This window comes from Lacerta agilis, chromosome 5 (assembly GCF_009819535.1).
Source record: "Lacerta agilis isolate rLacAgi1 chromosome 5, rLacAgi1.pri, whole genome shotgun sequence".
Taxonomy (NCBI): domain Eukaryota; kingdom Metazoa; phylum Chordata; class Lepidosauria; order Squamata; family Lacertidae; genus Lacerta; species Lacerta agilis.
The window spans coordinates 25,543,357-25,568,364 of NC_046316.1; the positions used below are offsets into that span (position 1 = coordinate 25,543,357).

General features: G+C 39.6%; 2 protein-coding genes across 2 annotated transcripts in view; one reads left to right on the forward strand and one right to left on the reverse strand.

Moving 5' to 3' along the window:
* Positions 1 to 5,442, forward strand: part of LRRTM3 (leucine rich repeat transmembrane neuronal 3) — a 112,069-nt gene extending 106,627 nt beyond the window's left edge. Inside the window, exon 3 of the mRNA XM_033148942.1 lies at positions 4,516 to 5,442. Within this exon, the coding sequence (XP_033004833.1) occupies positions 4,516 to 4,704 (189 nt within the window). The 3' untranslated portion in view covers positions 4,705 to 5,442. The remainder of the gene's footprint in view (positions 1 to 4,515) is intronic.
* CTNNA3 (catenin alpha 3) overlaps positions 1 to 25,008 on the reverse strand; it is a 577,780-nt gene that overhangs the window by 413,280 nt on the left and 139,492 nt on the right.

Sequence of the window (25,008 nt, forward strand, 5' to 3'; positions counted from 1 at the left end):
ACCAGTGGCCATGATCTTAGTTTTTTTGATGTTGAGCTTCAGATCATATTTTGCGCTCTCCTCTTTCACCCTCATTAAAAGGTTCTTTAATTCCTCCTCACTTTCTGCCATCAAGGTAGTATCATCAGCATATCTGAGGTTGTTGATATTTTTTTTATATATATATAAAATTTTTATTATTTTCCATTAAAACAAAAGAAAAACATAGCATAAACACCAACATTAACACCATAAAAACACAATACATAAACACAATCAAACAATAACAATAAAAATGAAGCACATACAAACCTTAAACTAACACTTATCTTCGTACTTTCCTTGTTACTATCTTCTCTGTTTTGGGGACTTCCCCCATTCCCTCCACTGTCTTCAAAATCATATATATCTTCTAGGTAGCTTTATATCTTATTCCATTAACATTTGCCCAATTTTTGATATGCTTAGCTTTACTTAATCAAATACCTAATCAAATGTAAATCTTATCTTAAACACCAAATCTTAACATATTTTTTAACAAATAAATCATTCGCACAAAAATTTCTTCCTAACAGTTTTATCTAACATAAACCTACTAAAGCCGTTCTTCTATTTAATTCTGCTCAAATATTCAATTTAACTGATTTAACTAAATAGTCTTTAAATTTTTTCCAATCCTGCGACAACTTCTCCTCCCTCTGGTCCCGGATTCTGGCGGTCAGTTCTGCGAGTTCCATATAATCCATCATCTTCATCTGCCATTCTTCCACTGTTGGTATCTCTTCACCTTTCCATGTTCTTGCCAATAAGATTCTAGCTGCTGTTGTGGCATACATAAAGAACACTCTATCCTGACTGGGTATCTCTTCATTGGTTATGCTCAGGAGGAATGCCTCTGGTTTCTTACTAAAGGTAACTTTCATTACCTTTTTAAGCTCATTATAAATCTTATCCCAGAAAGCATTTACCGCTGGGCACAACCACCACATATGAAAAAAGGTACCTTTCGCATGTTTGCATTTCCAACATACATCTGACATTTTGGTATTCATCTTGGCTATCTTAACTGGTGTCAAATACCATCTATATACCATTTTCATTATGTTTTCTCTTAAACTATAACAAGCAGTAAATTTGATACCTTTCTGCCACAATCTCTCCCAGTCATCCATCATAATATTATGTCCTACATCTTTCGCCCAATCTATCATTGTCGATTTAACCAGTTCATCTTTCGTATGCCACTCTAGCAAAAGATTATACATTTTGGAAAGGTTCTTAAAGTTCGATTCTATCAGTTCTGTTTCCAGTTTTGATTTTTCTACTTGAAAACCAATTTTTTTGTCCATTTTGAATGTTTCATACACCTGATGATATTGCAGCCAGTCGGGGACCTGACTTTTAACTTGGTCGTAGCTTTTTAACTTAAATGAGTCCCCTTCCTGCTGCAATATGTCCATATATCGTAACCAACTTGCAGACATATTCGGTCTCTTATAGGCCTTGGCCTCCACTGGTGAGATCCATCCAGGAGTCTTTCTCTCCAATAGGTCTTTATATCTAGTCCAGACCTGATACAGGGATTTTCTAACTATATGGGTCTTAAAAGTTCTGTGAATTTTAACCTTGTCATACCAAGGTTGTTGATATTTTTTCCGGCAATCTTAATTCCGGTTTGGGATTCATCCAATCCAGCCTTTCGCATGATGAATTCTGCATATAAGTTAAATAAGCAGGGAGACAATATACAACCTTGTCGTACTCCTTTCCCAATTTTGAACCAATCAGTTGTTCCATATCTGGTTCTAACTGTAGCTTCTTGTCCCACATAGAGATTTCTCAGGAGACAAATGAGGTGATCCGGCACTACCATTTCTTTAAGAACTTGCCATAGTTTGCTGTGGTCGAATGCTTTTGCGTAGTCAATGAAGCAGAAGTAGATGAATTTGTCTAATCAATGGCTATTAGTTACAGTGCTATATATTAGTTCTAATATCAGAGGTAGTATCCTCTGAATGCCACCTGCTGGCGCATCCAAGCATGAAGGAGCTATTGCTCTCATATCCTGCTTGTTCCCATAGGCATCTACTTGGCCAGTGTGGGAACATGATGCTAGACTAGGTGACCTTCTTGTCTAATCCCGCAGGGCTCTTATGTTCTTATTGATAGCTATTTGTGTTGTAGGCACAGTCACTATTCTATGACTGATTCTTACTTGTTGGAGCAGCTGAGTCTGGTTTATGAGTCTTTCTGTTGGTAGTTTGGTATCACAGAATGGCACTAGATATTGGCCTTTGGTCCCTTCAAGGTGAAGCTGCTAGGAACTTCTTCCCTTGCTCTAGTGGGTCACCCATATCTCTAGCATTTGAATCAAATTCACATTTCATACATTTATTCAGCTCTTTTTTAGAATCCGTGAGCTTCTTTGTTCTCATATAATGAAGTATCATAACTTTTTGGCATTCTCCGATTTATATTTTATTTTATTTTTAAAAAAAAACTCGGTTCCTTTGCTTGCCATTTCAGCAACACAGCTTGGTCTCATAAAAGGTCATTATCTGCTGCCACAAAAAGCTTACATATATCATATGTCAAATGAAAGTATTTCATAATGTGTGGGTGGATAGTGAAACAAGAGTTTCTCAACTAATTAGTAGCTAGAGGTCTCTGACTCCTTTATAACCAAAGGAGAGCATTCTATATCGTCACTAAGTGACGTACTCTTCATTTGCTTGTTGAATGGCTGGACTTGTTTTTCAGCAAATTTTTCTTTCAGAAGACTCAGTAGGTGGGTTTTGCTTACTGCTTAGGATCAAACTAGCTGAGTAACGCTGGAGTTTTTCTACTTTCTGATTTCCCTGGTGTGTGCAACTTGAGTCGTTTGGGATAGTTCACCTGGTTTCTTTTTATGCTTTGCTTAAAGATGCTGATCTGAGTTGAGGGAGAGGGGGAAAGGAGATGCTTGGGTTGGGCACTGGGCTTGGCAATAGTTAGCATTTATATATCTTTTCTTTAGTGTTCAAACTGCTTCACATACATTATTTTCACAAGCCTCCCCCCCCCAAAAAAATGTGAGGTAAGTCAGTAATTCAATTGTATTGCTGCTGGAGAGGGAGTGCTGAGGCTGAGAGAACTGAGGCCTGCCCAAGGCCTTCTAGCGATGACGTAAGATTTGAGCCAATAACTGTCTAGCTCACAGCATAACCTTAAGCATATTCACTCTCTTCCTGAGTTAAATGAGATTTTCACTGGAATTATTCTATCAAATGCTGGAGTAGCATAGCCATTACTATACCCCAACAGCATTTGTTGGAATAATTCCAGAGTTATGATTCTATGCTTTTTAACAGTTCCTAATTCAAGGCCTCACAGTCTGATACATCTCACATGATGTTTATGACAACTAATAAAAAAAAGACTTGCCTCTTAGCTGAGCTTTTTGGACAGGGTAGCTAAAAGACACATTATGCATTGTGTATTTAAGGCCAAGCTTCCTCATTATAGGCATTCTTACACTGTAGCACTCTATAGGTATTCATCATCACTTTCACTTACTCCTTTTCACAAACAACCATGCTAGTATAATATATATAAAGTTTTTTAATTGTTATAAGCCACTTTGAGTGGTGCATGGGCTCTAGAATTCTTTTTTAAATAGAATGGTACCTATGAAATGAGACGTGACAGGAGAGCTGTGATCAGCCTCCTGCTGTTGTTCTTTTCTGATAAAGATTAATAGCAGCCACCACGCAAGGGGTGTGTGATGCAATGAGGACCATGGTATTTGGAAAGCGAAGTTAACCCTAATTTTCCTAATGAAAAATTATTTGTCCCATCAGGCAAACAGCAATTGGAGTGGAGGGGATGATTACTATTATGAAAACAGTCCAAGGAAAAATATTTGGGGGGAAATGGAATAAAATAATATATGTAGGAATAAAAGAAAAAAGTATTTCTGGCTGTAACAATGATAAAAAAGGTATTAATTTGAAAATTGTATTAAGTGGTTCATGGAAACATTTGTGTAATTGATGTATTCAAACAATCTATTACAGATTAATGATGATGAAATATCATTAGCTGAAATAAATTAAGTCTGGCTAAACTACCATTAGTCTTTGTGGGAGATGGCTACATTTATGAAAGAAAAGTTCACATTTTACCATTGTGGGATAATATTTGTGGGATAATAGATTTAAAGACCAAGTAGTCTACAATGGAGTATCAAATCTATAATGAAATTAAAAATAGATGGGAGGGGGAGAAACGACTTGTTTTTTTTCCTAGTTAAGAGTTCTTTTATCTGAAAAACAGATATTTAATAGATAGTACAGAATGTGGAGGGGTAACAGAAAACAATAAACCACCTCCCCAGCATCACAATTCGAATCGAATCTCCCCCACCTCCCTTCTGTAGCTGCTACTGAAGCTGTAAATAAAAGCAGAAAATGGAGTCATGGTCTTCCAATATTACATCTAGTTTAGTGCTCAACTGCCTCTTTACTAACTACTTTTCATATTTATTTCCACCTCTAGATACCTTTATCTATGAACGTGTCAACATTTCTTGCATATGACCAGCCTACAATAAGTTACTGTGGTGTACACCATGAACTTCTCGCTCATAAGCCCTATGAATCTAATGCACAGGAAGAAACAATGGAAACACACTTAGAGACTGATTTGGATCTGAGCACAATCACAACGGTAGCACGAAATCAGTGATACATTCAGTGGCCTGAAATACAGCCAAGAGTTGCCACCATTTTTTTTTTCACATGAAGGATGAAATGAAGATTTCTTCAGTAATGGATTCCAAAATTCCTGTTCCGTTGAAATTTACACATTCAGATACAGATTGTTTGATGTCTACAATTTATAATTAGCTAAGTTGTGCAGTATTTTTTGACTTTAAAAACAGAGTACAATCCTTAAAATAAATCTTTTTTCAAAACTCATCCTACCTACCTGTAAAAAAACAAAACTGTACAGATCTAATGTATTTTTTCATATTGTAAAGTTTCAATATACTGAGATGTACTGGTATGTACAGGACCATGATTTATTTACATTTTACTTTGCAAATTTCAGTTTCTAAAATTTTAAATTAACAAAAGTTTTATCTTGTGTTATATTCAGAGTTTCTCAGTTTTGTAGAAACTGTTTTGTTACTGCTTTTGTGCCCAGAAAGAAAACTTCACTCTGAAATTCTTTGCTGTGCAAAATCTGCACATCTGTTATCACACTGACTGCGCAGGAAATTCTATCTATTTGTTCCAGAAATTATCCATTAACCAAATGGAGGGGTGGATTGTACAAGATTACAGAGACAAAATTTTTTCCTATTAAAAAAGAATCAAAGTTTTTTTAAAACAGTTCTCAGAATTAACTGTTGCCTTGTATTGCAGCCTGGTTTGTAAAGCAATGAAATGTAATGATAAAGAGGGATATTTTATCAACGCATCTGTGAATGAATGACTCATTGTCCTATTCCTGCATCAAAAAACAGAAAAACACACCACAGAGAATAAGAGCACTGAAGACAAAGGAAGTAACCACAGCAACAAAGTTACATTCAGTTAATGGCTGACCAGGATGCAGTTTTAGTTAGTTTCTAAGTAATTCAGATAAAGCAACTAGGTAGCCATGACAATTAGAGGTATTTTAATTCTTCAAGTATTCAATCAGTACAAGCACCAGCAGTATGCTTTTACGGCTGTTTTGTCATGAAAATTAGCCAATAAGCCAATTCCCTGGTTTTACAATTAAAAATATGTTTTGGGATGCATAGTACAATGCATGTAAAAAGTTGTCTAAAGAGGCCTGAATGTTGGCTTTGGGAAATGCCATTTGGACATAATTACAGATGGGGAATAAAATGTAGAGACAAGTCACACATATCCTTTTGGGGATGGGGTTCAGTCATGTTGCCTTTTTTAGGGGGTTATCTCTGACTGAATGAAGAGGTAGTAAATTACCGGTAATCCTCCAAACAATTGTCATGGGCACAGATCCTTATTTGGCACAGCCACAGAAATGGATTCTAAGGGCAGGTCCACACATTACCTAGCCTCCTACCCTTCCCACATGCATATTTGCACCTTTGTATGTATTCTGCAACCTGCATATAACCTGAATGTTCCATGCACAGGCTCATTTGCATTTAGATTTGATTGGCATCATCTGACATACAACTGTGGCCAAGTGGGAAAGATTATATGAATTGAAACTACATATGGATGTGCCCTTTACACGCAGAACCTGCATTATCTCATTGCCTATCAAGTGTGATAGGAGGCATTTATGCACCCACCACCCAACCTTCTTGCAGTTGGGTCCTCCTTTAAGCTAATGCAGGAACCAGCCCCCAGTTTGGATTTGTGCTCATGATTGCCTACAGGTTACAGCTACTTTACCTCCATATTCAGTTAAAGGTGACAAAAATAAGTCAGACAGAAAGAAAGCCCCCCAAACCATAATGAGATTATCTCCCTCTCCTCTATATTTACAGGTAACTTAATAAGGAAAGATATTGACCAAAAAGTAAGAAATGTTTTATTGTATCACAGAACCAATTATAAAGAAAGACCTCTAAATAATATTTAAATATTTAAGATGTCTAAAATCTAAATAAATTGGTCATTAATTCTAGCTGTTCATACAGAACCTACTGATTGCCACCTAATTACTGGTTTTTGAGAAGGAAATCTTCATATTTTAGCTTCAAAAATGCTAACAATACTGGACTATAGCAACAGAGGTTACAGTACAATTACTTTAAAAATATGGAAGGTTACATAAGTTAAAAGATTCATCCTCTGGGGTTCTGACTAGGGATAAGTATTCAGGATTACCTGGGTTTTCCAAAATGTTAGGGCAAAATGTTTCATACAGTAGTAACAAATATCTTCCTTTTATATATAAATAAAGAGAAATTATTTAACCACAAATCTATTTTTCTCAATACTTCTCCCAAATATTTTACAGTAACTTCAAGAAATAAAATTAAAAACTATGAAATCCACCATTTGTATAAAGTAACTATTATTGGGAGGGAAATTACCTTCGGAATATTGTTAAAAAGAAATATGGGAATACAAAATGTCAAAAAAGAGTATACTGTATTATTTATTTAGCATCCTAGATTTTGTAACATATTTTGCATAAATTATTTGCTATTCAAAATATTTTATTTGTCATTTTTAAAATTCATCCTAACTTTCATAAGCTTTTCAGTTTCTGGTTTCTTTATTATATTGGCATAATGATTCTTGGATTTCTGATCTTCATTTAATAATCTGGGCCAGAGCCATGAGGTTTGAAAATGGATTTAGCTACTTGCAGTGTGTGGTAAAAAGAGGTGGGAGGAAACTGCATTCACATGTACTGCATGAGAAAAAACATTTCCAGACCTTGACTACTTTAAGTATGTGGTTTAAGTATGGAATTGATTTATCTGATTGTGATGGAAGTTTAGAAGAAATCTCAGTGTTCCCAAATTATGAGTCTGGTAACAAAAAATACAAGTTCAGTAACAAACCAATATAATATTACGTTCTTTGCTCACTGTTGGCTCATGAAGACCACTTCATATGTTACTACAGCAGCAAGATCACTAGCTACTAAAAACAGAACTGTGTGGATGCCTTTCTATGACTAGGAGGGGGGTATGCTGGCATGGTTAAAAGGCTGCACCTATGTGTATCTATGCACTTCACATAAGGAAAGGCCTCCATGTTCAATATTATTGGTAGCTACGATGCTGAACCTCAAACAACTTACAAAGTCAGCCTTCATATGGCTTCACACTTACACTCTTCAGATGTTTGTCAGGGCTGAATGGGTGCACAATATGATGGGGGAAGAGGCAGAACTGTAATAGAAAGCTCCTCCACATACCTAGATGTGATGGTTAAAACATGTAGAGATCCCTATGCATAGACATAATGTTTTCCACACATGTTCCAAAGAGTGAGCATTGGTTTGGAGAGGAATTTGCCTCTATACTGGTGCTCCCAACCCTGCAATATGAAGGGAAGAAGAAGAAGAGTTTGGATTTGATATCCCGCTTTATCACTACCCGAAGGAGTCTCAAAGCGGCTAACATTCTCCTTTCCCTTCCTCCCCCACAACAAACACTCTGTGAAGTGAGTGGGGCTGAGAGACTTCAAAGAAGTGTGACTAGCCCAAGGTCACCCAGCAGCTGTATGTGGAGGAGCGGAAACGTGAACCCAGTCCCCCAGATTACAAGTCTACCGCTCTTAACCACCACATCACACTGGCTCTACTATAACATCTGAGAATAGCTTAGATGGCTTTTGGAAAGCCTCTTGCCTCTCAAGAGCACCAAACCATATGAGGTCATGGAAGGGGTTGGTTTGTAGAGCAATTATGTGAGGTACTCATCCAGCCTTAGGTAAAGGTAAAGGGACCCCTGACCATTAGGTCCAGTCGTGTACGACTCTGGGGTTGCGGCACTCATCTCACATTACTGGCCAAGGGAGCCGGCGTACAGCTTCCAGGTCATGTGGCCAGCATGACTAAGCCACTTCTGGTGAACCAGAGCAGCGCGCGGAAACGCCATTTACCTTCCCACCGGAGCGGTACCTATTTATCTACTTGTACTTTGACGTGCTTTCGAACTGCTAGGTGGGCAGGAGCTGGGACCAAGCAACGGGAGTTCACCCCGTTGTGGGGATTTGAACCGCCGACCTTCTGATCAGCAAACCCTAGGCTCCATGGTTTAACCCACAGCGCCACCAGCGTCCCATCCAGTCTTACTGAGGCGGAAATAGGAGTGCCCATTTTCTCTTACCACAAAGAAGCCTTCTATTTCCTGTCAGCTAAATGAAAAACTCTCTCTTCTCCTATTCTTGAAGAAAGAATTACTACCTGTTTGTACCATGGCAGCAGAATAAGCATATACTGAATACAGAATTTTTGCTGCCCCTCTTGCTGTTGACATCCGTCTGATGGATGATCAAGGACCTGACAGGCCACAATATAAAGCTGGTGGGTGGGTGTCATTTGCTTGTTGGGACTAAGCTATGCAGATGCTTCAGCTGGCTTCCATAATGCTGGACATATTTCATATTTGTAGCCCAGTAATTACCTTCAAATAACTAGTTGTGTTATTACTAGGGTGCCGCTTTCATTTTATCATACAATGTGCAATAATAAAATAATTGGGAACTCATTTATTAATGGAAATTTTCAGTAGCTGTTAAATTAATGAAAACATTAAAAACCATCAGCCTCTTCTCTTCTGGAAGGATGACTGATAGCTGTAGATACTACACCCACCTGCATGCTGTTCATTCTAATGTGATCAATGTTGATAGTTCATAAGCAATGAGCCATGATTAGAAGGGCCATCTGCACAATGGATCCTTTCAGGTTCCTTCTTCCAAAAATAGCAGAGAAAGCATGGGGAACCCCAGGATACATGCAGATGTGTTTGTGCTCTGGATCCCAGTGTACATGGCTTGCAGTAATTAAATATTCAGGTAGGTAGCTGTGTTGGTCTGACACAGTCAAAATAAAAATAAAAATAATAAAAAATTGTCCAGTGGCACCTTATCGACCAACTAAGTTTGTTCTGGTATAAGCACACTTCTTCAGATATTAAATAATTACTAGAAGACAAGAAATAAATCCATTTGTCCCAGCCATCTATTTCCTCTATTGGTACAGAGTAAGCATTCCCAGCTTCTGCATTATGCAGGAGACTTTGGGTTCCAGAGCTCAGCATTAACTCCTGAAAGATTTGGGTAGCCTTAGCAAACCTGATTGAAATCAAGTACCAACGCCAGCTTTTCTAGATATTAACAGTGGTCTGGTCACATAAAACTGAAGGATATGCTAATGTTTTTCTAAGTAAAGACAGGTAAAATCTACTCAATGTTTGACTGTATCCTTGGTGGAACAAGAGCTACAATAGCTGGGATAAATGCTAGTAGAAGCTGGAATACTGTTGGTCTTTGGTTTCAGCTTAGTTTATTTGGTTTATTAATTTATATTCCACCTTTCTATATAAAACACATTCAATGCAGCTTACAATAAATAAATAAGGCAATAATAAAACCAGCATCAATTATGAAAATGCACTAGAAGTGGAAAAAAATTCTTTAAATGTATTTCACAGGAGACACTGGTGCAACTAACTATCTTTTAAATATTCTGGTTCATATGTCCCTGCCACTAATTACATGGTTAGGAGCTGAATTCAAGTTCACTACAACACTGGGCTACAAGGCAACTGGGTTCTTCCTTAGAAATAAAGGCACTTTATGGGGGAAATAATTATTCTTTTCATTTAATGTGGTTCTTTCTTCAGCTGCTGCTGTGCAAGAGAGAGGAAATAATGAAATAGCATGTTTTCCTTTGCTGTTAACATTAACTGAGTCTTGGACAACTGAGTCGTGATACTGTACTACCACCCAAGCTAACAATGTTCTTGTATAATGCTGTATAAACTGCTTATTTCATGTTCTTCTTAGCAAATCTTCACACTCACTAGAATGAGAATTGTGGAGGCTCACAAAGTGCCATTGGGTCCGTTGCTTCTCTAAGCGATGAAGGTGTGAAGATGTCACAGTGATCTTGAATACAACAAAGATTGAGAGGTGATGCTACAGTGAGTGGTGCTGTGTGCTGAGGTGCCCACAACAGCCATCAGGAGAATGTGCAACACTTGTTCAGAATGCATGAAAAGGTAAACAAGTAAGTTGCTTAAGAAAAAACACTTCTAAATAAGTAATTTGTTCAAATAAAAGACGCATTGCATATTAAAGCATGTAAAGAAGATGCAAAATGTAAGTGATTTTTTGCATTTCATGTTTCCACTTTTTAACATTTAAAAAATAACATCAGGGAAAGGGATGTGGGCATCTTTTTGATGAGATGCAATGTTGCAACTCTCTTTTCTCAGCACAGGAAAAACAATTGAAAGTCTTCCATAATCACCACAAAACACCAGAGGCACAAAAGTTGAAGCAGAAATTGAGAATTTGCAGCTCCAAATAAATATTTTGCATCTGTAGGGTGCATGCATCTGTAGGAAAATTTGCAGGACACAGGTAAGGGGATTAAAATAAATAAAATTGATGAGCTGAAACATGCTAAGCTCTGTGTTGGACTGTGACCATGGAGGCACTAAGATGTTCTAACACTAGCCATCCAGAGGTCTCTCTATTAATCTTAAACCACACCAAGAGAGGGAATACCTGTTGTTGTTTTTCCTGAAAGGGTTCGGTCATGGATAATTCTTTTTAGCATCTCAGAGATCTTTTTACAGCAAATATCTAACAGGATCCATCCACCAATCCCCTACAATGAATGATTCATACAAACAATGGTTATGTTCATGGGTTTTTCTAGGCATCTACAGTATGGAAAAGAGGGCAGACAGTGCAGTGAAAGAACAGTAGTCGCCTTCTAACAATGAAGGTAAATGTATATGGTTAGTTTTGTTCCTACTTTTGTTCCAACTAACGCTGACCTAAAACACACCACACATACCCCCTTTGCAGATCTATTTTCAGTTAAATAATGAGCACTTATCTTGGTGATTCTTGAGAGGGCCCTGTGAACAGAAGAAGAGCGTTCACCTATCCAACCTTGCTGCTGGTGAAAGCCCACTAATGGAGCACTGTAGCTATCCATAGCCACATTGTCCTCTTTTCCCAATACCAACTGAGACAGAGAGGAATGTTTCCTGTCCTTAGTGAAAATCTGCCTTGTGGTGTAAAATTGTCACAAAGCCAATTCAGAGGACAAATCTGATTGCCTTCAGTTTGAATGGGTGGCTGGGACAGCAGGTGGTACACGATCTGAGATTTGATGGCATCCCACTCCCTGCCAATTAAAGAACAGGAAGGAAATGAAAATGACAATAATGATGCAGTTTTTATAGCAAGCAGCTGCTGAGAACAGGTATGAAGAAAGCAAACTTTGAGGCACAATGAAAATATCCAGTTAAGAACATTGAGCTCAACCCTATGAAAATAGGCAATGAACCTGTTCTGGATGGAGTTGCACTCCCTCTGAAGAAGCAAGTGCACAGTTTGGGGGTACTTTGTCACTACAGGCCCAAGCATACTCTGTGGCTACAAGTGCGTTTTAGCAGCTTTGTCTAAAGTTTGCCAGTTATGGCCAGTCCTAGACAAGGATAGCCTAACCACTGTGATTCATGTGATGTTAATCTTGAGGCTGGGTTACTGCAGTGCACTCTATATGGGGCTGCCCTTGGGCCTTGTTTGTTTTTCTTTTTTTAAAAAAATATATTTTTCATTAATATGCATTACAACTCTTATTCAAACATAAGTCTAACATTTCAAACTTTCAGTTAACAGGTAGGTAGACTTGTTGATCTGCCATAGAACAAAATAAAAAATAAAAAAATTCCTTCCAGTAGCATCTTAGAGACCAACTAAGTTTGTTCTTGGTATGAGCTTTTGTGTGCATGCACACTTCAGAAGAAGACTTCTGAAGATGTGTGCATGTACACGAAAGCTCATACCAAGAACAAACTTAGTTGGTCTCTAAGGTGCTACTGGAAGGAATTTTTATTTTATTTTATTTCAAACTTTGACTCCCTTCTCCCTCTTTCTATGGTTCTTTACATTTATTTTCATCCTTTCCTGCATACTCCAAATTATCTTAATTTATTTTTTATTCATCTATTGCCATATGTATCTCATATGTCTTTTTAAAACTGCAGGTTTTTACAGTAATCCTGCCAATGTCTTAATCTGTTTATACTTTACTTGTATAAATAAACCATTTCCATTCCTTTCTAAATAACTTTTTATCTTGATTTCTTATTCTTCCGGTAAGTTTTGCCATTTCTGCATACTCCATTAATTTCAGTAGCCATTCTCATCAGGACTTCCATTTAATATGGTTTTTATTGGATGCTTTTAAGTATGGCTATTGTCAATTATGAAGAGCAGTGTGTAAATATTTTAATAAAATGCCTAACCCTGACCTAGTATGAGACATGGACCCAACACCTCATATGTCAAGGACACTGAAGGGCAGGCAGGGTCCCTTGGAACCAATGCTGAGGATCCCCTTGAGAGACCCTCCAAGTTGAGACCCACTAAACCCTTGGAGCTGTCAGAGGAGGTGGAAGAGAACATCCCTCCCCAACTTTCTCAATAACGCTGATGTCAAAAGGTCCAAGTCTGGGCCAAAGAGCAACAACATCTACTGGCCCAGAAAGCAACCCCTGAAACTCCTTCACTACTAGCAGCTACAGTTAGAGTATGATCTATGGAACCAGAGAATATAAGTTCTCCATCTTGAGCCTTCTATTTGCTGGAAAGAACACAAGTCTCTGGCTCCTTGATCCTGATTCTTGTTTCCCTTCCTTGTTGTGTTGCACCTTACCTGAACTCCCTGTGATGTTGACCTTGGACTGTTGCCTGACCCTGCTTCTGGATCACATTTTGGACCTAGACCGATTCTCCATGCTTGATCTTGGTTTCTCTGGAATGCACTGCACTTGCAACCCTGTCATTGTTGATGAATATTTTGGTAAAAGGCTTATGCCTCCTGAGACTGAGACCCTAGCTCCTGAGGACCCCCTCTGGAGCATGAGAAATAGGAAAACTGCATAAACATTTCTCAGCCCCTGGGAATTACAGTGTGTATGTTGCAGCAATCAAAAACTCCAGTGTCTCTAGAGCCAATGCATTTACTAATTTCTTATGTCAATCAAAATCATTAGGCCCAAATCATTAGGAAAATAGTTTATTTGCTGTAAAACAAATGTATTTGCTACAAAGCACTGCTACATCTTTCTAAGTATATTGTTGAAATGATTTTTTTTAGTACTTCCAGCCAAAGGGGTGCACAAAATCTCCTATCCTCTACATATCAGTCCTTAAAACCATTTCTTGTTATTAAATTCCTCCCACAAAATACTTCCAAGTTTAAAGATAGTATAGCATAGAGTAACTAGGTCAGTGCCTATTTCCCCCTCTAGCTAATTATAGAATCTGATTTATTTTAATTAGAAGGTTTCAGAATAAATCAACATTAACACCAGCAGAGTTCATCAAGATTAATGTTATTTTAATGAATATCAAAGGAATTAGTGTATATCAGTGTTTTCCACTGGAACACTGAGAATTCTCAAATAAACTGAAGGTGCAGCAAATGCACCTGTGAAAATTCCACATGACACAGACCTTACCAGTCTACTAACCTCAATTTTGCACATAAATTACTTTTTAAGGTGTTTCTTTAGATGGGTTAACTACAACATAGATTCTACTGAGTAGTGGGAAATGAACTGCAACACTGACTTCATTATAACTAAGTCCTTTTATCTCAAAGGTCTAACGTATTCATGATGATGAATATTTCCAAGTGCCACTAATTTTGATATTACATATGTAATGATAATCAACTACAAGTGAGCATTAATTAACACTACATTACCTTACTGATGCATTACATCTTGATTAATACCGAAAGGTCTCCAGCTGAAAGACGGTCAAACTTCTAGTGAGACAATAATGGACAGCAGCTGCTTTTTGATACAAGGAACACCACATAGCCCATAGCAGGTGACTCTTGAGAGAAATATCCAACGCCAATGCATGCCCTCCAACATAGGGACATCCTAAGGAAACGTGGGACATTTTGGGATCAAATCAGAAGCTAGAACAGCTTCTGTAAATCCAGGACTGTCCCTGGAAAAAAGGGAAATTGGAGGGTCTGCCCGTGCAGTTGGAACCCTGGTCATTTCCTTCACACATTAAAGTTTTTGTCTAAATCATTTTCCAGGGGAGGAGCAGAACGGGAGAAAAGTGAAATATTACTTAACACTTTTTAAAAGACCAAGGGCCAATCTACATGATATTTAAAATACAATAACAGATTCCAATGGAAATAACTCCCTGAAGCTATTATTTACCCCAGAAGAGAAACTGCTGTTGACACCAGTACCAAGCTTCCCTCCCAGGGTAAATAACTGTTTCAGGGAGGAGCTGGTTTTTCAAGACCACAGTGCTGTGAGGAAAGGTGTTTAATAATAATAATAACCTTTCCTGAACATTGGAGTACCAAACCTGATTGATAAATGTAAATATACACATCTAACGTGGTGTGGTGCTGAGAGACATAGCACTAAGTATCTCATCAAATCAGTGCAATGGGACTCCTGTGGGGAGAAAAACTGCTCAGCTCCTAGTTTTTAACAGAGGCTGGGATGACTGTTAAATGGCCACGATCACTGACCAACTCATTGTCCACACATAATGAAAGAGTCAAGAGATAGGATATTGGTGGAAAGGTTATATAACAATGGAAAGATCTGTTAGAGCATAGGCCAATTATAGAAATGTAAGCAGGTGAATTTAATTCCTGAGTGTAAAGAATGCATCCCTCAAGACTTGTGAGCATATAAGCAGTGGGACTCATTCCTTTCTACCTGAGAGTTCATTTCTATGCTCTGCTACTGAGTTCAGCCCCTTCCCTTAAATGGCACAGCCTGCCAGGCACAATAATTTCTGAACCTACGGGGGAAGGGGTGCTATCAGAGTGGCTGGGGAAACCCAGCCAGCCAGGTGGGGTATAAATCATCCCACAGAGAAGGCAGAGACTCACAGAGCTCAATGGCCAGGTCTTAGAGGTAAACCAGAATGGGATTGACAATGATGTGTTGCAGAAGGGCCAGGTTCTCAAAGCCAAATGCAGGGACTACCAACAAAAACCAAAATTTGAGGGGAAGAACTTAGGGACCTAAGTCACTATTGGAATCTAGCAGGTACATAATAACATGTCCATCAGATGTCAAAGAAATAAATAACTACCGGTATCTTACTTTTAGAAGACATCTGAAGGCAGCCCTGTTTAGGGAAGCTTTTAATATTAGATGAATTATTGTATTTTAATATTTTGCTGGAAGCCGCCCAGAGTGGCTGGGGAAACCCAGCCAGATGGATGGGGTATAAATTATTATTATTAGGCCAAAGGAGTGCTGAGCAGGACACAGGCAAGGCCTAAATGGCCTCATGGCAGGTCCAAAACTGAGTTCAACACAGACAAAGATGGAGAAGTTGTGGTAGGACCTAAGGAGCCAAACTGCAAGGATGGAAAATTGGGCTCACACAACTGACAAGCACATCTAGGCAGTGAGACCTACAAATCGTCAAAGTGTCCCTATTTTCCAGGAATGTCGCTGATTTAGAGAAGCCATCCCAGTTTCTGATTTGATCCCATAATGTCCCACTTTTCCTTAGGACTTCCCTATTTCCATTGTCGAAATTTTGGAGGGTATGGAGTTATTCGACTCCTGAGCTGCCTGAAGGCAATCCTGTATAAGGAAGGTTTTTTAATGTTTAATGTTTTATTATGTCTGCATATATGTTGGAAGCTGCCAAGAGTGGCTGGGGCAACCCAATAAGATGTGTGGGGTATAAACAGTAAAATTATCATTATGGAATGGGTCGTCCCTATTTTCATTGGAGAAATCTTGGAGGGCAAGGGGAGATGTTCTGATAGTGAGGCCTACATGGACATATGGTGGGCCTGCTTGGCCATTCATGGGGCTTAGACTGATGTTTCCACATAAACAGCCTGATGTCCAGTCCTACATGGTCAAGCTAGTGGATTTCTCATCTGTGCAGGCCCCAAATGCCATAAGCAATTTGTTGTTGTTGTTCAGTCGTTCAGTCGTGTTCGACTCTTCGTGACCCCATGGACCAGAGCATGCCAGGCACACCTATCTTTCACTGCCTCCTGCAATTTGGCCAAACTCATGCTAGTCGCTTCGAGAACCATCTCATCCTCTATCATCCCCTTCTCCTTGTGCCCTCTTCTCCTTAAGCAATAAGCAATACTGATGACCAAACTGATGACTGAAAGGGCAGTTACCTGCTGTGCTCCTACTGAAGGCAGGAAGCATAATGAAGTCCTATTCAAAGTGAGACACTCGTGCTCACTCCTACTCTGCACCATCAGCCAGCCAGCTGTGCCTCAGGGTACCTAAGGAGCTAGCCTCCACAGCATGGAGAGAGAACGTGAACCACTCTTACCAATGCTGCAAAATGTTATTTCAAAGTCAGAGAGAGTAAGATATTGCATCTACTAATCATGTGCTCTTTTGGAGGAGAAAACTTTTTCATTAGAAATAAGAATAGTCATTAATAATAAATCATGTGTCACCCCAGCACTATATACTTCAATCTTTCACTGCCTTAATGCTAAAGTATGTCATAAATGAGGCATGAAAAGCTATTACATGAAACACATGAAAAGGAATAGATTTTGTTGTTTTCTTTGTATCAATAGAAATAATAACTGATCTATTTCACAGCTAATGATAATTGTACACTTCCACCTGCTTTTTCAGTACATTTTGCTTTGGACTGAGACTATAAATAAACAAAACAGTCTCCCACTGTTCCCAACAAAACTGAAAGTATAGCTTTTCTTTCCAGAAAAAAATCCTTTTAAGGAACAAAATCTGAATGCAAGCATGCACTGGGAGGCAATTATTATTTTATCAATCTTATCCATGTTTGTTTCTTCTCGTTACACTTTCACAGCTTTCTTCCTTTGTCAAAAATCTCACTGGCATAAGCAAGAAAGCTAAGCAATACCTATCTCAAGACTTTCACCTGACCTAGTTCCATCTGCCTGCTGTCATAAAATGAGTAGACTAGTAGACTAAAGTACATAATAAAATATGAGCTAGGAAGCATTTTGTAATAAACCACTCCCCTGCCCAATGTCCTGCCCCCTTAACCAACAACCGCACACTTTGAAAATAATCTTATAAGGCAGAGTTCACACATGCATGTTCACCACTCAATAGCGATAACGTGAAGTGATCATTAGTTGTACAATGCTTTGAGTATTCTGGCAGGAAAGTGGATTATTCATCGGTTTAATAAACAACTAAATGACGTGTGAAATTGCCATGACAGATCAAACATCAGAAAGAGCCTTCTGTATCACCTGATATGACTTCAAACACAAATGCATAGACAGTTTACACATTATCAGAGGTCTCATTGGCACGAGGAACCAAAATCTACTGAGTGTTGGCAATATGAGTGAAGTAAATACCCAGCCAATGTCTGATTAACCAACAATCTTCTTGGGGCATGCCTGTAATTCAGAGGCCCATGCTTTCAGTTTGGTGCTGTTGATGTGCAATTCAAGATGTGGAACATGTTAGTGGAAAACACATAGGCCTTTTCGCCAGTACACCCTCATATCAATAACTGGAAGCTGGCTCTGTAGGCAGCACAGTATGGTTTTTTTGGTCCAAAAAACATTCCGTATTGGCAACGTTGAAAGATAACAGTGCAGCACCAGCTGAAATGTCTGATACAAAGTGATCTGCATGAGCACTTCTGAATTCACAAATTAGTACAGGATTTGGGAAGATTATGTAAAATTAAAGTGGGATATAATTTGATAGCATGCAAATAAAGTTTTTCTAGTGTGTTCAATCCCTGAAAATCAGTCGAACTCTTTATTTTATTTATATACAGCAGAAATATCATTAGAGGAAAGAAGCAAATCAAATTTTGGCATCAACAACACTGGACTCTCAGCACTACAAAGATTTTCAAGTTTCAGAAAAGAAAATACAGAAATTGGATTCCAAATCCATGCTGTTTTTCTAGGTCAATACCTAAGGCTTAATTTTTATAGCTTTGCATAATATGAATTCTGTGTTCTTTATTCACATTACTCATTACAAAGACCAAACTGCAAGATGGAAACACATTATTTGGCAAGAAATTCTGCTCACAAAATAAATTATACAGATAAGTACGGAAGTCATTTTAAAGATTTTATTATACTGCTGTGCACACTCCAATCTCTGAGAAGCAAGAGATTATGGGGAGCCAGCAATTACCCAGTGTTCAGTTTCCTTGGAACAAAGGTTAAAGGAGGCGGTAGTGTCTTTAGGATATATGGTTTTAAATATGCGTATATACAATCTGAGCATAGAATGAAGGGCTCACAGCATGATCCCTCCAGCAGATTTTGTCTCCCCATTAAGCTTCCAGGGAGCCCCACCACCACCACCAAAGGACAACTACAGAGAGCAAGTCAAGTCAGGGCCATCTTAAGCATATGTGACCCCGGGGTGCAAAGATCCACCCGGCGCTCCCACCCACCCACCCAAGGTTACCCAGAGTTGTCAACCTTTTTTTTAGGGAGCTGACACCACGCTCGGGAAAACAGGGGCAGGCTAGTTATGGTAAATAGATTCCTTTGCCGTTATGCCAGCAAGCAATCTAATAAATTGAGTTGCAGAGCGTAACAAGGCAGAAATATTTTTATTTTGTTTTATATTTTTAAGACCTCCCTAAAAGCTCAAGATCCGAAATGAACAAACACAGTGTTTAATTTGAAAGGAATCCTTTATTAATTCAAGGAACCAGCAAGGAAGCTGACAATGAAGACTCCTAAATAGCCTGTGCCAGCCCTTATCAAAAATGGTCACTGCTTAGTAGATCACAATATGAGTCAACAATGCGATGCTGCAGCAAAAAAAAAGCTAGTGGTATTCTAGGCTGCATCAGCAGAAGTCTAGTCTCTAGATCAAGTACCATTCTACTCTGCCTTAGTCAGACCACACCTAGAATACTGTGTCCAGTTCTGGGCACCACTGTTTAAGAAGGACATTGACAAGCTGGAATGTGTGCAGAGGAGGGCAGCCAAGTTGATCAAGGGTCTGGAAAACAAGCCTCATGAGGAGTACTTGAAGGAGCTGTGTATGTTTAGCTTGGAAACGAGGGGTCTGAGAGGAGATATGACAGCCAACTTCAAATATTTGAAGGGCTGTCACATTGAAGATGGAACAAGCTTGTTTTCTCCTGCTCTGGAGGATAGGACTCAAAGCAATGGCTTCAAGTTACATGAAAGGTGATTCTGACGAAACATCAGGAAGAACTTTTCTGACAGCAAGAGCCCTTCAACAGTGCAACAGACTCCCTTGGGAGTTTTACACTCTCCTTCCTTGGAAGTTTATAATTGGAGGTTGGATGCTGTCATGGATGCTTTAGTTGAGATTCCTGCATTGCATGGGGGTTGGACTAGATGATCCTTAACAGGGTCCCTTCCAACTCTACAATACTGTACTATAATTCTAGGGGAAAGGAGCCAAAAGAGCAAAATCGCTTCCCAAAGGGGTCTTTCTACGTGAGAAAGGATTTAAAGTGAGGCAGGAAACAGTTAAGCAGGGAGATGTGGAAAGGTGGGAGAGGAGAGAGAGAGTCACCCTGTTAAACTGGTTGAGCTTTTTTAAGGGAGGCTTGCGGCGGGCGGTGCCTAGAAGAGTGGAACAGGGGCAAGGACGAATGCAGGCACTGCAAAATCAGCCAAGGGATTGCGAACGCAGCAAGTAATTAGAATGCTAAAGACAGATGTAAATAACAGGAATGAGTTTAAACACAGCAAACCACGTCCCGCTGCTGGGCGCCCTTGCTGGGCGGGTGCCGTGGCACATGGCGCCACTAAGCCAAATGGAAAAGACGGCCCTAAGTCAAGTCTCTGTGTCTCCAGCTCCCAGTCCACCCAAACTCACCACACATCCTGCCTAGGATGGTGTGTCATCCAGCCAGTTGAGGTGGGAAAGGCCCACCCCTCCTCCAGAAAACATCTCCAGTTATCTTTATGGTAACATGGTTATCACTTCCCCTTTAGAGATGGGGACACCTAACTGGCCATCAGCTTGACAAATAAATTGGTTTGACCAATTCAGCAGTTCCTTCAACTACCACCCCCCCAATCCTATAGCACTATATCATTTTAGACCTGAAATCTGAGCCAGCATTTCATAGATATCATAGATTTGTAGAGTTGGAAGGGACCCTGAGGATCATCTAGTCCAAGCCCCTGCAATGCAGGAATATGCAGCTGTCCCATACGGGGGATCGAACCTGCAACCTTGGTGTTATCAGCATCATGCTCTACCCAGCTGAGCTATCCAGGCAGAGGATTTAAGCTTTTGCTAACATAGGCAGCTAGTAGGTTTTACCTCAGTCCGCTCACCTAATCCTAACTCAAGCTATCATTACTGAACTAAAACAATGATGATGGAATTATCGTGTTTCTCTTTCTGAACTGCCTATGTACTTTATTTTCCGGGTACCACACACACACACACAGAGAGAGAGAGAGAGAGAGAGAGAGAGAGAGAGAGAGAGAGAGAGAGAGACTTGTACATAAACAGAAGACCTGCAAAAGAGATTGCCTATACTGTATAAGCAATGTCTTTTTCAGAGACTCTTTTAATGTACAGAAAAGATGAAGACTGCAATGTGATTGTGTACACTGCTTGAACTTTGAGAAAAGCAAAATCCTGGTGTTTGGTAACTCACGCAAGAATTACAGCTGGGTCTTTGGAAGTAAATCCATTCAGCAGGTCTTTAAATTCAATTATCTAGGGATCACCTTCCACCATAGGCTCCTCTGGTCTCCACACCGAGACTCGGCAATGAATGCCAGTAAGCTGGCTACGCAGCTATAATGCGCTTTTTTACAACAAGGGGTAATTTGTATATCCCCTCTGCGCTCAAGGTTTTTAATGCCAAAATCATCTCACAACTGCTCTACGGCATTCCAGTCTGGATCCCAGGGTTCACTCAGACAGTAGAATGAGTGCAATCAGTCTTCCTCTACAAGATTTTTTCAGTCCCATGATGTGTACCATATGCAGTTTTATGTTTAGAGGGAGCTCAACATAAGGTGGAGTCTGTTGCCTGGGTAAGATTTCTTACATTCTGGCTAAACATCTGCCTTGACTCTGATAGAGACCCTCTCCTCCAGGTAATGTTATTGGACACCTTCCTCCCCTCTGGGCTACAACACTTCAACAGGAAGGTTCAACAACTGGGGCTATCAGTGGAATTCCTGTGCACAATGTCCTTACTATCTGCCAAGGCCACAATAAAAACTAGGTTGTGGGACATCGAGCACCAAGAACTCATAGAGGCAGCAGGCAAAACATGTTCCCCTCTTTATTTTCATCTTCCGTGGGCACATGAAACAAATTGTAATTATCTTGATTTTCTACTGAACCCCCCAGAAAGAAGGGCTTTTTCATTGGCCAGGTTCAATGCAAATCCATCGAACCTCTTATGGGGAAGGTTCTCAGGCAGGGTGGAGGGTGAGAGGATTTGTCCATGCGATGACCACCAGGTGGAAAGCCTTGTTCATATGGGTTTTCACTGCAAACTTTACGACGATCTCCGCCAGCAATTCCTGGCCCAGCTCTGTATCCCTAGAAGGAGACCAGAGCGGGAAGTCTTACATTTCCTACTAACGGGGACTGACCAGGAGCTTACAAAATTGGTAGCTCAATACCTACATTTGCTCTTTTCTCGTCGTAATATTCTGCAGTCATCTGAGTTATCAGGAGTCCCAGAGATGTGATCGTGGACAGCGGAGTCTTGTCTCTTTTCTCTTCTAACATAGTTTGTGCCACTGTGAAAGTATTCCGCTTCTGTTTTATATGTATGTTTGTTTGTTTGATGCCAATAAAAGGTTGTTGATGATGGGGTACACTGGTCCTACTCTATATGTGTTCAGATGATTATCAAAATAGTGCCTGCAGCATATGCTGTACAGCAATCACCACACAATCAGGAACTAAGGATTTAGATAGCAGGTTGGCCTAAGCAATATTAAAGAGAGAATCCTCAGAGATGCTCTGAACTTCAGCAGCTTCTGCCCACTGGCAATATTTCATTGAAATTTCCAGTGTCAACCATTTCTTTAATTTTATTCTCTTAGTATCTCTTGCTCACTCTCTACTGGATGGCTTGTTTTATAATCATTGCCAGTGAGAAATAGTTTACTACATCCTAGATTCAAAACTGCTTACAGTAGTGGAAACTATTCCAAGCTTTCTCCGAGTAATTAACTTTAAAATTATACTGGAAACAAAGTTTGCATAATAAGAGAATATGAGGAGAATGAACTTAATTGATGACATGTTCAGGAAAGTAAATATTAATAAATTGTTTTAATAACACCATATTTTCAAAAAAATAAAATAAGGAAAAAGACAGTTATCTGTAATAGCCCTGCATCTTACAGTCCCCAAAGTAATCAGATGAAAGCATTCATTGCAGCACAGGGATTGCTGTCTCTTGAAATGAATAAAATACAAAAGCTTTTTTTCACTATGAGAATATACACACACTGGGGAAAAATATTAATGTGATTCTGAAGCTCTTTCAACATTCATAGAGACCAGCTAATTTGTAAGTGGCATCCAAGTATGTTAACATTAGACAAGGTTCATAAAACTGTATGAAGTTAGACATCGCCATTTTTTCCCTTAAAGTGTAGAACCCTAATTCATGTAGAAGTGAGCTGAAAAGTCTGATTTATGAGCCATAGATGTGGACAGATTTAAAAGACAAATTCTTACTTTGCATGCAAATCTGTACCTTAGTCAACTCTTTTAACACTCACTGGAGAGGCAAAAGGATGTGAGAAACTTGTCTAAGGATTATGTGAGTGTGCTTTGAATATGCAATAGGCCACAGAGTTCCCACCTATAAAGATGCACGCCAACAACTCAGTTCCAGTTTTCCTTAAATGATATCATAGGTTGACAGAAATATCCATGTGAAATTATTCATCACATTCCAAAACCACAGCAGCAGTAGATGCCAACAACTATGGAGCCTATAATATAGATGTGTGGAAAGAAAATTAATTGTATTATTTGAAAGATTTTTACAAAGATGGATGACTGCTTACCATCAAAGAGATACAAATTCAATTGGGAAATGTTCAAGTATCATGGCTATTAGTCTACCAGTTAAGGTCATTTTTCCCTGGTTAAAAATGAAGCCATGAGATAATTAACAACATATGAAAAAAATAATATAATAACAAAAAGATCACAGTGGTGCCCCACTAGACGAAAATAATTCGTTCTACGAGTTTTTTCGTAGAGCAAATTTTTCGTCTAGCGAAGTGGCAATGGAGCGCGGAGGTTTTTGCGCTAAAAAAAAAATTCGTCTTGCAAAGCAGCCCCATTGACTTTTTCATCTTGCGGGGCAGCTTCCGCTAGACGAATGCCATTCGTCTAGCGAGTTTTTCGTCTAGCGAGTTTTTCGTCTAGCGGGGCACCACTGTAGTATCATATTTGTATAAATCTATTATAGAGGTTCAATTTTGTACTTAGCAAAATCTGAAAAGGTGAATTGGGATTTAGAAATTGAAGAGGCATGGGACAGACTGTGAACAAAAGTGCCATACAAATCCATATTGGTAACAACCAGAGAAAGAACCTTTAAATTACTGCATGGCTGGTACTTAACACATAGATGCCTAGCCTATATAAAACAGAACAGTTCTCCCATGTGTTGGAGAGGATGTTCCACTAAAGGGACTCATCAGCACATGTGATAGCAACGTCCAAAAATAGCAAAGTTCCAGCAAAGGTATTTACAGAAATATCTCTGATTATATAGCAGTTGGTCCTCATGACTAGCTCTACTTAACTAGTATAAAAAGGTAAAAGGACCCCTGACAGTTAAGTCCAGTCACGAACAACTCTGGGGTTGCGGCGCTCATCTCACTTTACTGGCCGAGGGAGCCAACGTTTGTCTGCAGACAGTTTTTCTGGGTCATGTGGCAAGCATTACTCACTGGCAGAGGAAGAGAAGTGCGGGGACAGCGCACCGCCCCTGGCAGCGCAATCCCAGTGGGGTGCCATCGTGGCTGCTTCCCTGCCTGTGCTGGGCGCCACACCTCCATAGGCGGAATGCCATGCCCCCAGGACGCACGCCACGCCCGTGGGTGGTACAACATGCCCCCGGGATGTGTGTCAGCCCCGCCCCCATTTGCTCTCCGCCCCTCCGTGCCGGAGCATGAGGCTCCGCCACTGTCTCCCCCATCCCAGCAGCTCCAAAGAAGCATTGCAGGGGAGGAGAGAGAGGGGTGGCACAAACCAGCTGTGTATGCCCCGATCTTCCAGGTAGAGGTGTTTTGCTTTTCGAAAAAGGAGGGAGCAAAGTCTCACCAAGGCAC